The sequence below is a fragment of the Erithacus rubecula genome (assembly GCF_903797595.1).
Source record: "Erithacus rubecula genome assembly, chromosome: 22".
Classification (NCBI taxonomy): Eukaryota; Metazoa; Chordata; class Aves; order Passeriformes; family Muscicapidae; genus Erithacus; species Erithacus rubecula.
Window position 1 is genome coordinate 4218867 of NC_136674.1, and position 11519 is coordinate 4230385.

General features: G+C 60.4%; 1 protein-coding gene across 1 annotated transcript; it reads right to left on the minus strand.

The window, feature by feature from the left end:
• Positions 1-2186: 2186 nt before the first annotated feature.
• Positions 2187-11508, minus strand: TRAF4 (TNF receptor associated factor 4). The gene is made up of 7 exons (XM_079324883.1): positions 7585-11508; positions 4848-4899; positions 4434-4538; positions 4198-4359; positions 3776-3937; positions 3547-3702; positions 2187-3209 (listed from the first exon to the last, which is right to left on the minus strand). Exons 1-7 carry the CDS (start codon positions 7725-7727, stop codon positions 2577-2579), a joined length of 1413 nt encoding a protein of 470 aa, XP_079181009.1. The 5' UTR covers positions 7728-11508; the 3' UTR covers positions 2187-2576.
• Positions 11509-11519: the final 11 nt, after the last annotated feature.

Sequence of the window (11519 nt, forward strand, 5' to 3'; positions counted from 1 at the left end):
TTATTTTTAAACTTGATATTTGAGGCTAAATTTAGTAGCAAAAATCGATTTGTCTCCCTCTCCTCCGTGAGCATTGAGAGCATCTCCCCCCTCCTGCTTTCCTGCAGCCCTGGCAGGGAATTGCTGCTGAAGGTTAAGAGGTGCTCCAAGATCCTCCTGACATTTCCAGACATGGAGCAGCACCAGAGCACATCCCAAACAGGGCTGGGAGGGGCAGGAAAAGGGGGAAAATCAACCCAAACAGGGAAAGCAGATCTGGTTTTTCTCCTCCTTGGCTTCCCTGAGCTCACCCAGGAGCTGCTGCTCAGGGTTCCTCCAGCACAGCTTCTCACTTTTATTTTATATATGGATTTTGATTTGATTTGATTTCTTTTAATGTGGTGGGAACAAAGGGTTGCCATCATCCTGTGTGTGGCCTTGTCAGAGGGGCAGAGCTGTCCTTGTACTCTGTGTGTGGGGAGTGTGTATATATATACACACAAATAAAACTATAGAAATAAAATGTGCATAGGAAAGATGAAATGTAAAATAAATATAAAATATAAAATAATATAAAGTATAAAATAAACATATAATATATAATAAACACATAATATAATATATTATATTATATATATTATATATTAAATATTATACATTATATATTATATATAGTATAATATATAATACATAATATTATATTTAATATAATATATGATATATAATATATAACGTATAATATATAACGATAAAATTATAATTAGCTATTAGGAAGAAATTAAATGCATGATAATTATGAAGTATGGAAGAAGTGTAAATGCACAGATAAAATTTCTATAATATAAAATTATCTAATCTAAAACACTAAAATACTATGTAATGCACTTATATTGATATACGAAATTTAATATAATATACGTATATCATATATTAAATTTAAAGTATTTTAAAGTATTATATATATTCTATATTATTATACAATGTATATATTTTTAAAATTTAAAAAGCATAAAATGTGCAAGAATAAAATGCATATTTAACACTAATTATAACCATTTGTTAATGCAATAATTAGAATGATTAGAATGATAATGATGATAATTATTATTCATTAATATAAATTATAAGGCTATAAATGTCTAGTAACACCTTCCCCTCCCCTCGGTCCCCACGCGGCGGCGCCACCGAGCCGAGCAGCGGGCGGGGACACGGGGACACGGGGACCAGCATGGGCTGGCACTGGGCATTGGCACACGGTGGCACTGGGCACCAGTATGGCTGAAACTGGGCACCAGTATGGGCTGGGAATAGACTGGGAATAGTCGCCAGTTTGGGCTGGAACTGGCACCGTTATGGGCTAGGATGGGTCACCAGTATGGGCTGGCACTGGGCAACTGTATGGACTGACATTTCTCTGCACTGCAGGAATGGCACTGGGCACCAGTACAGGCTGGCACTGGACACCAGTACGGGCTGGCACTGGGCAGTGCTCTGGGCCCACAATGGGCACCAGTTTGGGCAGGAACTGGGCACTGATACAGGCTGGCACTGGGTACCAGCAAGGACAGAAGCATTGCCCCTCCCCAGGGGCTGCCACACCGGGCTGGGATCTACTCATGGGGATATTTTTGGGGGGAGGAAATGGGGTATGGGGACAACCCCGGCAGTGCTGCCCCTCCAGCCCAGCCAGGGCCGCAGGGTGCAGCTAATTAGGGGCTAATTGCATTAAACCGGAGCAGCACTAATGCAATTGTGGGATTATCCTGCAGAGACAGTGACCCCCCCATTGCTGCGGGGGGTCAGACACACGGGCCTGGGGTCTGATCCAGCCAGACTCCCCCCCACAGTCTGCCCTAGTGCCCCCCACCATCGCCCAACCCCCGTTTTCTCGGCATCCCGCCCTCCCCCGGGGCGTTAATTACCCCAGCGCTAACGAGGGCTTGATGGGACAGAGGGGAGATCTGCAGGGAAACAACTCCCGGGGCTGGCGACCCCCCCAGCCCGGCACATGCCCGCTGCTGCCGGTGATTACCGAATTAACCGGCTCCATCTGAGCCCGTCTGCTGCCGGGATGTGGGTCAGGGATTACCCCTCTCCGTGCCCCCCGGCCCAGACCCCTCCCTGTCCCCAGCACCCACGGCTGCACCCAGGAGCATCCCCCGCTCCTGCCATCCCGATCCCAGAGCAAGGAGCTTCAGGCGGCCGTAATAAATACAAGAAAAGTTTATTGAAAAGAAAAAGATGTGGGGAGGGGGCAACAGCCCCAGCCCGGGGTAATAAATAACAACCTGGGGAGCACCAGTTTACAAAATATGGCTCTGGGCAGTGGGTCCTGCAGGGTCCCCAGCGAGGCTGGGCACCTGGGGAGGGGCTCAGGGGGCCCAGCCCCCCGGCACCCCCGGGCACCTGAGAAGGGGCTGCTGGACAGTCCCAGCCCCAGGAGGGGCGAGGGAGCAGCCCCATCCCTGCCTGCCCTGAGAGCCACCACGGCACCCCAGCAGCGTCCCCAAGGCAGGGGACACCGGCTGCGGGGGCTCAGCACCACCCGGGGCACCCCTGGCCGGGCACCCCGGTCACACCCTGGCCCCCTCCGGGGCTCAGGCCAGGATCTTCTGGGGGATCTCCACCGAGGCTTTGATGAAGATGGCGTTGTCCCGCACGTAGTTCCGTTTCCTGATGTCCTCGTGGGAGATAAACTTGGGGTAGCCGAAACCCAGGGTGCTCTCGTCCAGGGAGCTGCGCGAGGCTCCCGGCTTCTGGAAGTTCTTCCAGTTGGGGTCGGGGTGGAAGGTCTCAGTGATGTGCTGGGGCTTGGAGAGCGAGGGGTCACTCTGGTCCAGCAGGGAGAAGGTGACGCGGTAGGAGAAGGGCCACTCCAGCAGGTTGTCGTACTCGCCCGGCAGCACGCGGATGTAGACGGAGAGGTGGCTGCTCTCGCCGCTGCCGTTGCCGTTGAGGAAAGCCGACACCTGGAGCTTGTAGCCGTACTTGTGGGTGTAGAACGGGGGGCTGAAGAACTCGTAGTTGCTGCGGGCTTTGGCCTCCTGCAGCTTGCGGGCGTAGTCGGCGATTTTCCAGATGAGGATCCCGTCGCTGCTCACCGACAGCTCCTCCATGTCCCGACGCAGCTCCAGGATCTCCTGCCGCTGCCGGCTCACCAGGGCACACACCATGCCCAGGTGGGTCTTGGTGCTCTCCTCCAGGTGCCGGCCCATGGCCAGCTTGGGGCACTGCGGGGACAGCGGGATTGTCAGCAGGAGGGTGGCAGGGACAGTGTGGGGACAGGAGAGAAGGCACCATGCGGATAACATGGAGATGTCACTGCAGCACGGGGTACAGGGATGTCATGGGGACACAGGGGTGGCACAGGGACACCTGGTTGGGGTGACAGGGGGACACCTGGGTGGCAAACACAGGGGTGAGGCCATGTAGCCACATGGATGGGACTGAGCTCAAGGGATGGGAAGATGTCAGGGCAGGAGCGGTGTGGGGGTGTTGTGGGGCTCAGGAGGGACAGCATCCTGTCCACAGATGCCAGGGCAGGCTGGTCACAGGGACAACACTCACCCGGTGCTTGCAGCCAGCTTCCTTGAAGGGGCACAGCAGCATGGCAGTGCTGCAGCTCTCCTTGAGGTGGGTGGGCACATCCTCCCGGGCAATGCTGGGTGTCCCACACTGGTTGGGGCACGGCACGGGGTACCGGGGACACTGGTACTGGTGGTTCTGGGGAGGGAGAGAGGCTGTCAGCTGGGGCTGGGAGCTGGCAGGGTGAGGGTCCCCATGGGCTCCATCTCACCTGGATGGTGTCAAAGACGAACTCCTTGGAGCAGTAGGTGCAGGGCTGGGTGCGCTTGGGGCACTCGGACAGGGCGTGCTGGGACAGCAGGCGCCGCATCATGCGGGCCCCACACTTGTTCTCACAGTACACACTCTCCTGGGGACACGTGCCCTGGTGGCCCTAGGGACCACGACAGTGTCATCACCTTCTGGCAGGCCTGACACACAGTATCCCCACAGGCAGAGGGTACAATGACCCAGAGCCCACATATCCACATCCCCCGCAAGGCTGTCCCTGCCATGGCGTGTCTCCCAGTGTCCCCATACCCAGGCTATGTCCCCATAGTGCCCTGCAGCCCACTGGAGTGCCCACAAATCCCAACTACACCCCATGGCACCCTGGCCAGCTGTGTCCCCCACAGTGTCCCCCCCACTGCCCACCTCGAAGGCCTCCCCAGTGAAGTCGCTGGCGCAAAACTCGCACTTGACCCTGCGCTTGGGGCAGCCGTGCTGGACGTGCTCGGGGAGGTCACGGCGGCTCAGTTTGGCGCTGCACCGGTTGGGGCAGGGGATCACGTTGAAGCCACAGGTGCCGAGATGGGCCTGGAGGACACAGGATGGTGATGGGAAGGCCCCAGGGCACAACTTTGGCTCACCCCCATCCTCCCAGATCCTACCTGGAGGTGCTTGATGAGCCCGCTCCAGCGGCAGCCCTCCTCGCTGTGGATGCAGCGGATGGCCAGGCTCAGCACCTGCGCCTCCAGCTCGGGGTCAGGGTAGATCTGGAGGGGCAGCAGTGGGGTATCAGCATCCTGCACCGGGCTCTGGGGGCACAAAGCCCCCAGCACAGCCTGGCTGGGAGCCTTGGGCACGCTGCCCGGGGCCGGATCCCCCCCGGGCACACCAACAAGCGCCCTTTGTCGGGAGCGAGTTTCCGCTCCCCGGCCCCACAGCACAAAGGGCTCTTGCTTCCGCCCGGGCGCCCGTGCCAGGCTGGTGTGGCTGTGCCAGGCGCTGTGCAGAGCTTGGGGACGGGCCCTTGCTGGGGATGTCCCCTTGGAGCAGGGTACCCTTCCCTGTGCCAGGCTCACCTTGGCATAGTCCAGGGGCAGCTGGTCCTCTGGGCACTTGAAGACGCCCTCACTGCAAGACACAGAAGGCTCGGGGTCACTCGGGGCTGGGGAGTGGCACGTCACCAGTGACACGGCCACGATGTCCCACCAGATCCCTGCCATCCCACTCAGGACACTGGCACTGTCCCTGCGCTGCTGAGCGCTCACCCCGTACCAAATCCAGCCGCCACCCTGGGGGAGCCACGGCTCTAATCCTGCTCCATCTGTCTGAGCTGGGAAATGCCCCCGCCAGACACCCCCCCACCGCCAGCCGGGGTCCCCAGGGGCCTGGGCCAGCCGCTGTGAGAGTGGCACCATCTGGAGCCCGGCAGCCCCTGGCCCATCCCGGCCCCTGGGATTAAGGAGGGTGCCAGGAGGGGCCGGCAGGGGCCGGGGCGTCCGCAGCCCCAGGTGCCGGGGCCCGGGGGAGGTGGGGGAGGGCAACAGCTGGGCGCCAGATGTGCAGCCCTGATGTGCAGCCCTGGGGCTCCTGCTCCACAGGAAATGGCCCCAGCAGCCACCACGGTGAGTCAGGACAGGGACAGGCAGCCATCCTGAGGGGGTCCCCATCCTGCTGTGCCCCAAGGATGGGGTGGTCTTCCCAAGTGCTGTCCCTGGGAAGGGCCCTGCTCAGCTCTGAACTGCAGAGGAGCAGCATGAAGTGGATACAAGGACTCAGCTAAAGAGGCAGCCTAGCCTGTGACAAGGCTGGCTAGGAGTCACTGTCACCTCTGGTCTGCACTTTGCTGTCCCAGCAGTAGGGGAGGGTGTCCATGCACCATCCCTGATGGACACTGGGGTGGGAGACCCCAGGTGCTGCCTACAGGGACATGCAGCAGGACACAAAGGGACCCTGTGGCTCTGGTGTCTTTGCAGTGACACTGGACAAGGATGTCCTGCCTGGACAGCCCTTGTGCCCTTCTAATCACTGCATGTCCTTGGCAGGCACTGGCGTGGCCTCGGCCAGAGCTGCCAAGTGTATGTGAGACACCAGGACAGAGCCAGGAGTGCCACCAGGCACGTGCCAGCCTGGGCTGCCCGGCCACGGCACGGTCACATCCCCTGTGGCCACCATCCCTGTGCTGGGTGTGCAAGTGAACCCCAGGAACCACAGCCCTGTGGGGTGTGATCCACGTGGGGAACGGCTGCAATCAGCCCTGCCACGTGCCCACTGTGTTTGTCGCAGGTGTTTTTGTGGGAGTCATCCTGGATCCACCGAGATAAAGAGCTCTGAGACAGGGCTGGGCACCCGGCCCTTCCTGGGAAGCCCGTGGCATGGCCCCGTGGCTGGGATCACTCTGCTGCCTTCCCAGGGCTGCCAGCTGTGCCTGCACCCCGTGCACCGTGTTGGGGTGCTGGGGCTGGGGGGGAAAGTGGGACGATGACCCGAAGCCAGCGCCTAATCCCCGACAAAGCCTCCCCATTCCTCACGCTTGGCCGGGCAGGGAATGTGCTGAGGCAGCACCCGGGGGGACCGTCCTTGCCTCTGACCTTCACGGCGCTTTGGGGCACAGCGAGGTGATGGGGCAGGGAACCCCAGCATCCCCCCGCACCCCTTCCCAGCACCGCGGGGGGGCTGGATGGCTCAGCCCATGGGATCCCCAGACTGATCCGGGGCAAACGGGTTGTGCTCGAGGGGGAAGGAGGGAACCCCCCGGCCATCCCCCCGGCAGAGCGGAGGTGCTGCGGAAAGGGTGCGGGGGAGGGGGGGGACAGATGCGCTCTGACACGTGCACCGGGGAACGCCCGGTTTCACAGAAACCGGTCCCGGTGACGGGGGTGCCCAGTCCCCGGGCGAAGGTCGCTCCGGCGGGGAAAGGCCCGGGATGACGCTGTCACCGCCCGGAGAGAGCACGGGCAGCCCATCACCGCGCCCCGCGGGACCCCCGGGACAGGGAACCGGGACAGCACCGGCCCCGCACGCGTGTCCCGGCTGCCGGCACCGGTACCGGGCTTGGGGGTTCCAAACCGCAGGGTTCGGAAGAGGCCCCGGCTCCTCGCTCCCAGCCAGCGCACATGGCAGGGTCGCGCTCACCCGTGGGCGCAGGGACACCGGGGTGGCCGCACAGCTCTCCCCAAATAACCCCCGGCCACTTCCTCCGCGGGGCAGGGGCAGGAAGGGGTTAAGCTCGAATCTCGAAACTCGCCGCTCCGGGCTTCACCCGGCCCTCCTCTTCCTCCTCCTCCTCAGCGAAAGGGGCCACGGGCCGCTGCACCCGCGGGGCGGCTGTCACGGGCTGGGCGCGCCCGTACCCCCTCCCTGCCCCGGGGCACCACCGGGCACCCCGCACCTTTCCCCGGCCCGAGGCATCCCTGGGCGCCCCGCACCTTTCCCGGGGCACTCCGCGCCTTTCCCCGGGCATTCCGCATCTCTTCCCGGGGCACACCGCAGCCGTTCCCCGGCCCGGAGCACCCCCGGCACCCCGCATCTTTCCCCAGGACCCCCGCACTCCCAGGCACCCCGCGCCCCTTCTCGGGATATCCCGCATTCCCTCCCGAGCCCGGGATATCCGTACACCCGTACACCGCCCCAGGGCAACCCGCTCCCCTCTCCGGGGCGGATGGGGGGTGCCGGTGACGAGCAGCACCCGCTGCCCCGCGGAGTGCGGAACCCCGGATCGGGCGGTGCGGGGTGCGCGACCGGGACACCCCACGGGGGAAGGGGTGCGCGGAGCAACCGCAGGTCCGGTCGCCGTGGGGTAATGCGGGGTCTCACCTGAGGAACTCCTGCAGGCAGGTGTCGCAGAAACGGTGGCCGCAGGTGGAGACGCGGACGGGCTCCCGCATGGGCTTCCCGCAGAGCGGGCACAGCACCCGGCGCCGCGGCCGCTCCAGCAGCTTGTAGTCGTAGCCCGGCATCCCGCCGCCGCCCCGCGCCCGCCGCCGCCCCGCGCCCGCTCGGCTCCGCGCTCCGCGCCCGGCTCCGCCCGGGGGCCGGACGGGGCGGTGGGACCGGCCTGAGCCCGCCCCGAGATGGGGGACGGCATCGGCATCGCCGCCGCCCCCCGCCCGGACCCCGCCTCCCCGCCCCGCCGCCGCACGGTGGGGATGGGGCGGCCCCGGTGTCCCGGGGGCTCGGGGAGCATCACACCGGGGACAGCCCTTGCAAGGGGGTCGGGGTTCAGCATATCGAGCCAGCCACTCTGGGGACTTGGGGAGCACCGCACTGGGCACAGCCCTCTGGGGGGGTTTGGTACCCACCGCACTGGGCACAGCCACTCCAGGAGTTTGGGGAGCATCAACATCACATCACACACGGTCCCCTGACCCACTTCAGCCTCCCTGGCCCAGGGCTGGCTCTGGGGACACCCTGCGGTGTCCTCGCTGACCCTACATGCCCTCCTTGACTCAGAGGTGTCCCAGGGGTGCCACACTCCCGCAGGCAGCCCGAGGCCACGGTTGTGCCCCTGACTGAGGCTGGAGCTGGGATACAGCTCCCAGTCCTGCTCCTACCACAGAGAGCAGCTGTGTCCCAGCCATCACCCGCAGCAGGACATGGAGGGGCTGCCCTGAGCCCTCCACACCACAGGCACGAGGGGGACACACGCTCCTGTGGCTTTGTTTGCTGGGAGCTCACGCCCCAGGCTGCAGCCAACAGCCTCCCTCCAGCCACCGTTTGTAACTGAGCAAGAGCCTGGAGGAGGGAGAATAAAAGCAAATCTGTCTGGCTCCAGCCCCCTCGTCACTCTTTCAGAAATCAGAGCAGCATATGGGAGTATTTGCCCCTTTCCCCAGAGATGGAGCTGAGCAGATGACAGGCTGTGAGCATGTGTTAGTCCCACCAACGCTCACTCCAGCCAGCTTCCCATTAAGGGTGGCAGTTGCTCCAGACCCAAATGTTAGCAGTTTTCAATTAGCAAATGGCAGAGGAGAGGGATTCCTGGGGGACACGCCGAGCAAGTCGAGCTCTATCACTTGTCACTCAAGGAGCTCACGTTACCCTTCTCCCCAAGAGGCTCTGCTTAAAATAAAACCCTGCAGCAGCCCGGGGGGGAGGCAGCCTGCTCGCTGCCAGAGCTGCCAGGGAGGGGATGTGTGGCTCATTTCTGGGGTTACCCTGAGGGATTGCAGGTTGTTTTGAGCTGTACTGGGGCTCCCAAATATCAGGGAACCTTGTACTGGGGTACACTGAGCATGAGCTGCCACCAGCACAGTATTTTCCAAGAGATGTGAGTCGCTGCTCAGATGATGGAAAGCACTGAGCTAAACTTTAACCAGCTCCCAGTGATACTGGGAACCCGACAGGTAAAAACAAGTGACAGTGGGCAACTGTACAGGGAGCAGTGGGGAGCAGCAGGCACCTTGAGCTGGGGTTGAGGTGCTCTCCAGCCGGGTTTGCTCAGGGCTGTGACACCCCCAGGACAGGATCTACCAGCAGCCCCATGGTCCAGCTGGTTCTGCCACTCTGTGCCAGCAGAGCCCAGAGCCAGGCTGTCTCAAACAAGAGATAGGCACAACCCAGACACTCCCTGACACGCTGTGACCTGGCCTTGGCTAAAAACTGTCCCAGGACACCACTCTGGGACAAGGTTCAGGCCAAAAGGACAGCTCCTCGGTATCCTGGGGGTTGATGGGACTCCAAAAACAGGACACATCAGTCCTGTAAACACAGGCAGCCTGTGCCTCCGATGACAACCATGAAACAGCCGACTTTTATCATTATTTACTGCTTCTCTTTGATGTTTTAAAATTATTCTTCTCTAACCTCACTGAAGAGCATCTCTGCTAATTAGCCAGGAGCTGACAAAGCCATCAGAAGGTGCTGGCTGTGCCGGCAGGGCGGCTGGGAGGTGTCAGACCCTGCAAACAAAGATCCCTCCTTTTCCCCTCTCCCTGAGCAAAGCCCTCCCCGCACTCAACATCACAGCCAGGCATTTGTCTCACACAAAGGCGACACTCAGGGCAATTCCCTTTGTGGAGGTGATATGTTCCCTGTCTCCCATGATGGGTCACTTCTTGAACCCATCTGAGCTCGGAGAGGCCTCTTGTCCTCTTCCCCAGCCTCTCCCTGCTACTCCATCCCTCCGCCTTCTATTTAACTTAAACTGGAGGGACAGAAAACCAACGCTCCGGCTTCTAAAGAAGTTGAGGCGGAGCCTTTCGCCCCAGGGAAAGGAGTGGGGAGAGTCCCGGCTTCTGGGGCACCGTGCCCAGGGAGGGCAGGGGTAAGGGATGCAGGCAGACGGACAGAGGGACAGCAGCCGCACCTCCTGCCAAAAGCCTCGTGGGAATGAGGATACGACCTCGACAGAGGTGCTGGAATCAAAATAAACCAGCTCCCGGATCAGCGGGCGGTTTGGGCTGTTTCCTGCTACAGTAATCGTCCCAAGTCAGCAGGATCTTCTTTGGAAAAGGGACAGCCTTTCCCTGGGTGACAATGGCCAGAGGGGACCCGGCAGCCTCATCCCAAATCACCTCCCCTTCTCGCTGCCCTCCGGCCCTGCCTTTCCTTAGCAGGAAGAGCTGCGGGGACACTGCTCCACCAGCAGCTCAACACAACACAGGAACAAAAAAAGGATAAAGGGAGAAGCCCTGAGACCTGCAGATTTCACCGGGAGCTTCTGCAGGGAAACAAAGCAGCAGACGTGAGGAATGCAAGTGGCCTATTTGCCCGGGCTGCTCTCTGCCTCCGGCAGCACGGACATGCCTCGGCTTGTCGTTCCAGGAGCTTTTGTTGCTCGGGGCTGGGGGCCTCTTTGTTTCCTTTACCCTTTCGCCAGGCTTGGTCACAGCCCGGTATTAAATTATTCAAATGATCTTGCTGGGCTTCACAGCTGAACTCCTGTGTGGAGAGCCCAGGCTGTGAAATCCCGAGGGCTCCAGCCCTTGCCGGAGCCCCTGGCCCAGCACAAAGAGCACTGGTCCACACTGGTTTCCCCAGTCTGGAGCAAAAGATCCCAATATTCAAGCTGGCGACACCTCCAGTGCCAGCATTGCAGTTCAAAGGTGTCATAAAGCCATAAAATCATCCACCTAACACCAGTACACTGATAGGAACTGGGTGAGGGGGGGGGCACACCCCTGGATTTGGCAGCCCAGATGGAGCAGGAAGAGCTCAGCTCCTGAAGCAGTGGCATTTTGGTACGAGACAAAAGGTGTCAGAACCTCTGTCCTGCCTACTGCTGTCCCAGCCAACCCTCAGCCCTGACAAGGCTGCAGGAGGAACACCAGCCCCTTCCTATGGGATGTGTTTGAATGTGGTCTGGGGCGAGGGGAACCTGAGCACTCTGAACAACACAGGCAAGAGAAATCTGATGCTGGAAGGAGCTGGACCTGCTGCCAGCTTCACACAGGGAGGAGAGGCAGTGGCCCAAGGGGCTTTGAGGCAACTGAACCCAGCCCTGGTGCCCAGGTTGGTCTGGGAAGGGAAAACACCTTCCCCGACACCACGCTGAGCCGTCTCCATAACCTGCAGCGCAGGAAAGTGCCAAAGCACTGGCAGAACCTTTGAATTCCAGTCGGCTTCCTGGGATAGAAGGGTGTAACCGCCTGAAAAGGCAGCTCCACAAGAAACAAAAAAGGCAGGGAAAAACCCGTGCACCCACCCCGCCAGGAGCCAAACAGGGAGGCTGTGTCTGCAGCCAGGGCTGCACACGCCTCTCCCGGCCGGACGGGACCTGCTCCCTTCCCCAGCTGGAGCCTGGGAGGCGA

Coding starts and splice junctions, on each gene's coding strand:
- TRAF4 (XM_079324883.1), bottom strand. CDS start 7,727: ATGCCGGGCTACGACTACAAGCTGCTGGAGCGGCCGCGGCGCCGGGTG. Junction 4,900..7,584: donor TGCCTGCAGGAGTTCCTCAG/GTGAGACCCCGC, acceptor TGTGTCTTGCAG/TGAGGGCGTCTTCAAGTGCC. Junction 3,210..3,546: donor AAGCTGGCTGCAAGCACCGG/GTGAGTGTTGTC, acceptor CTGTCCCCGCAG/TGCCCCAAGCTGGCCATGGG.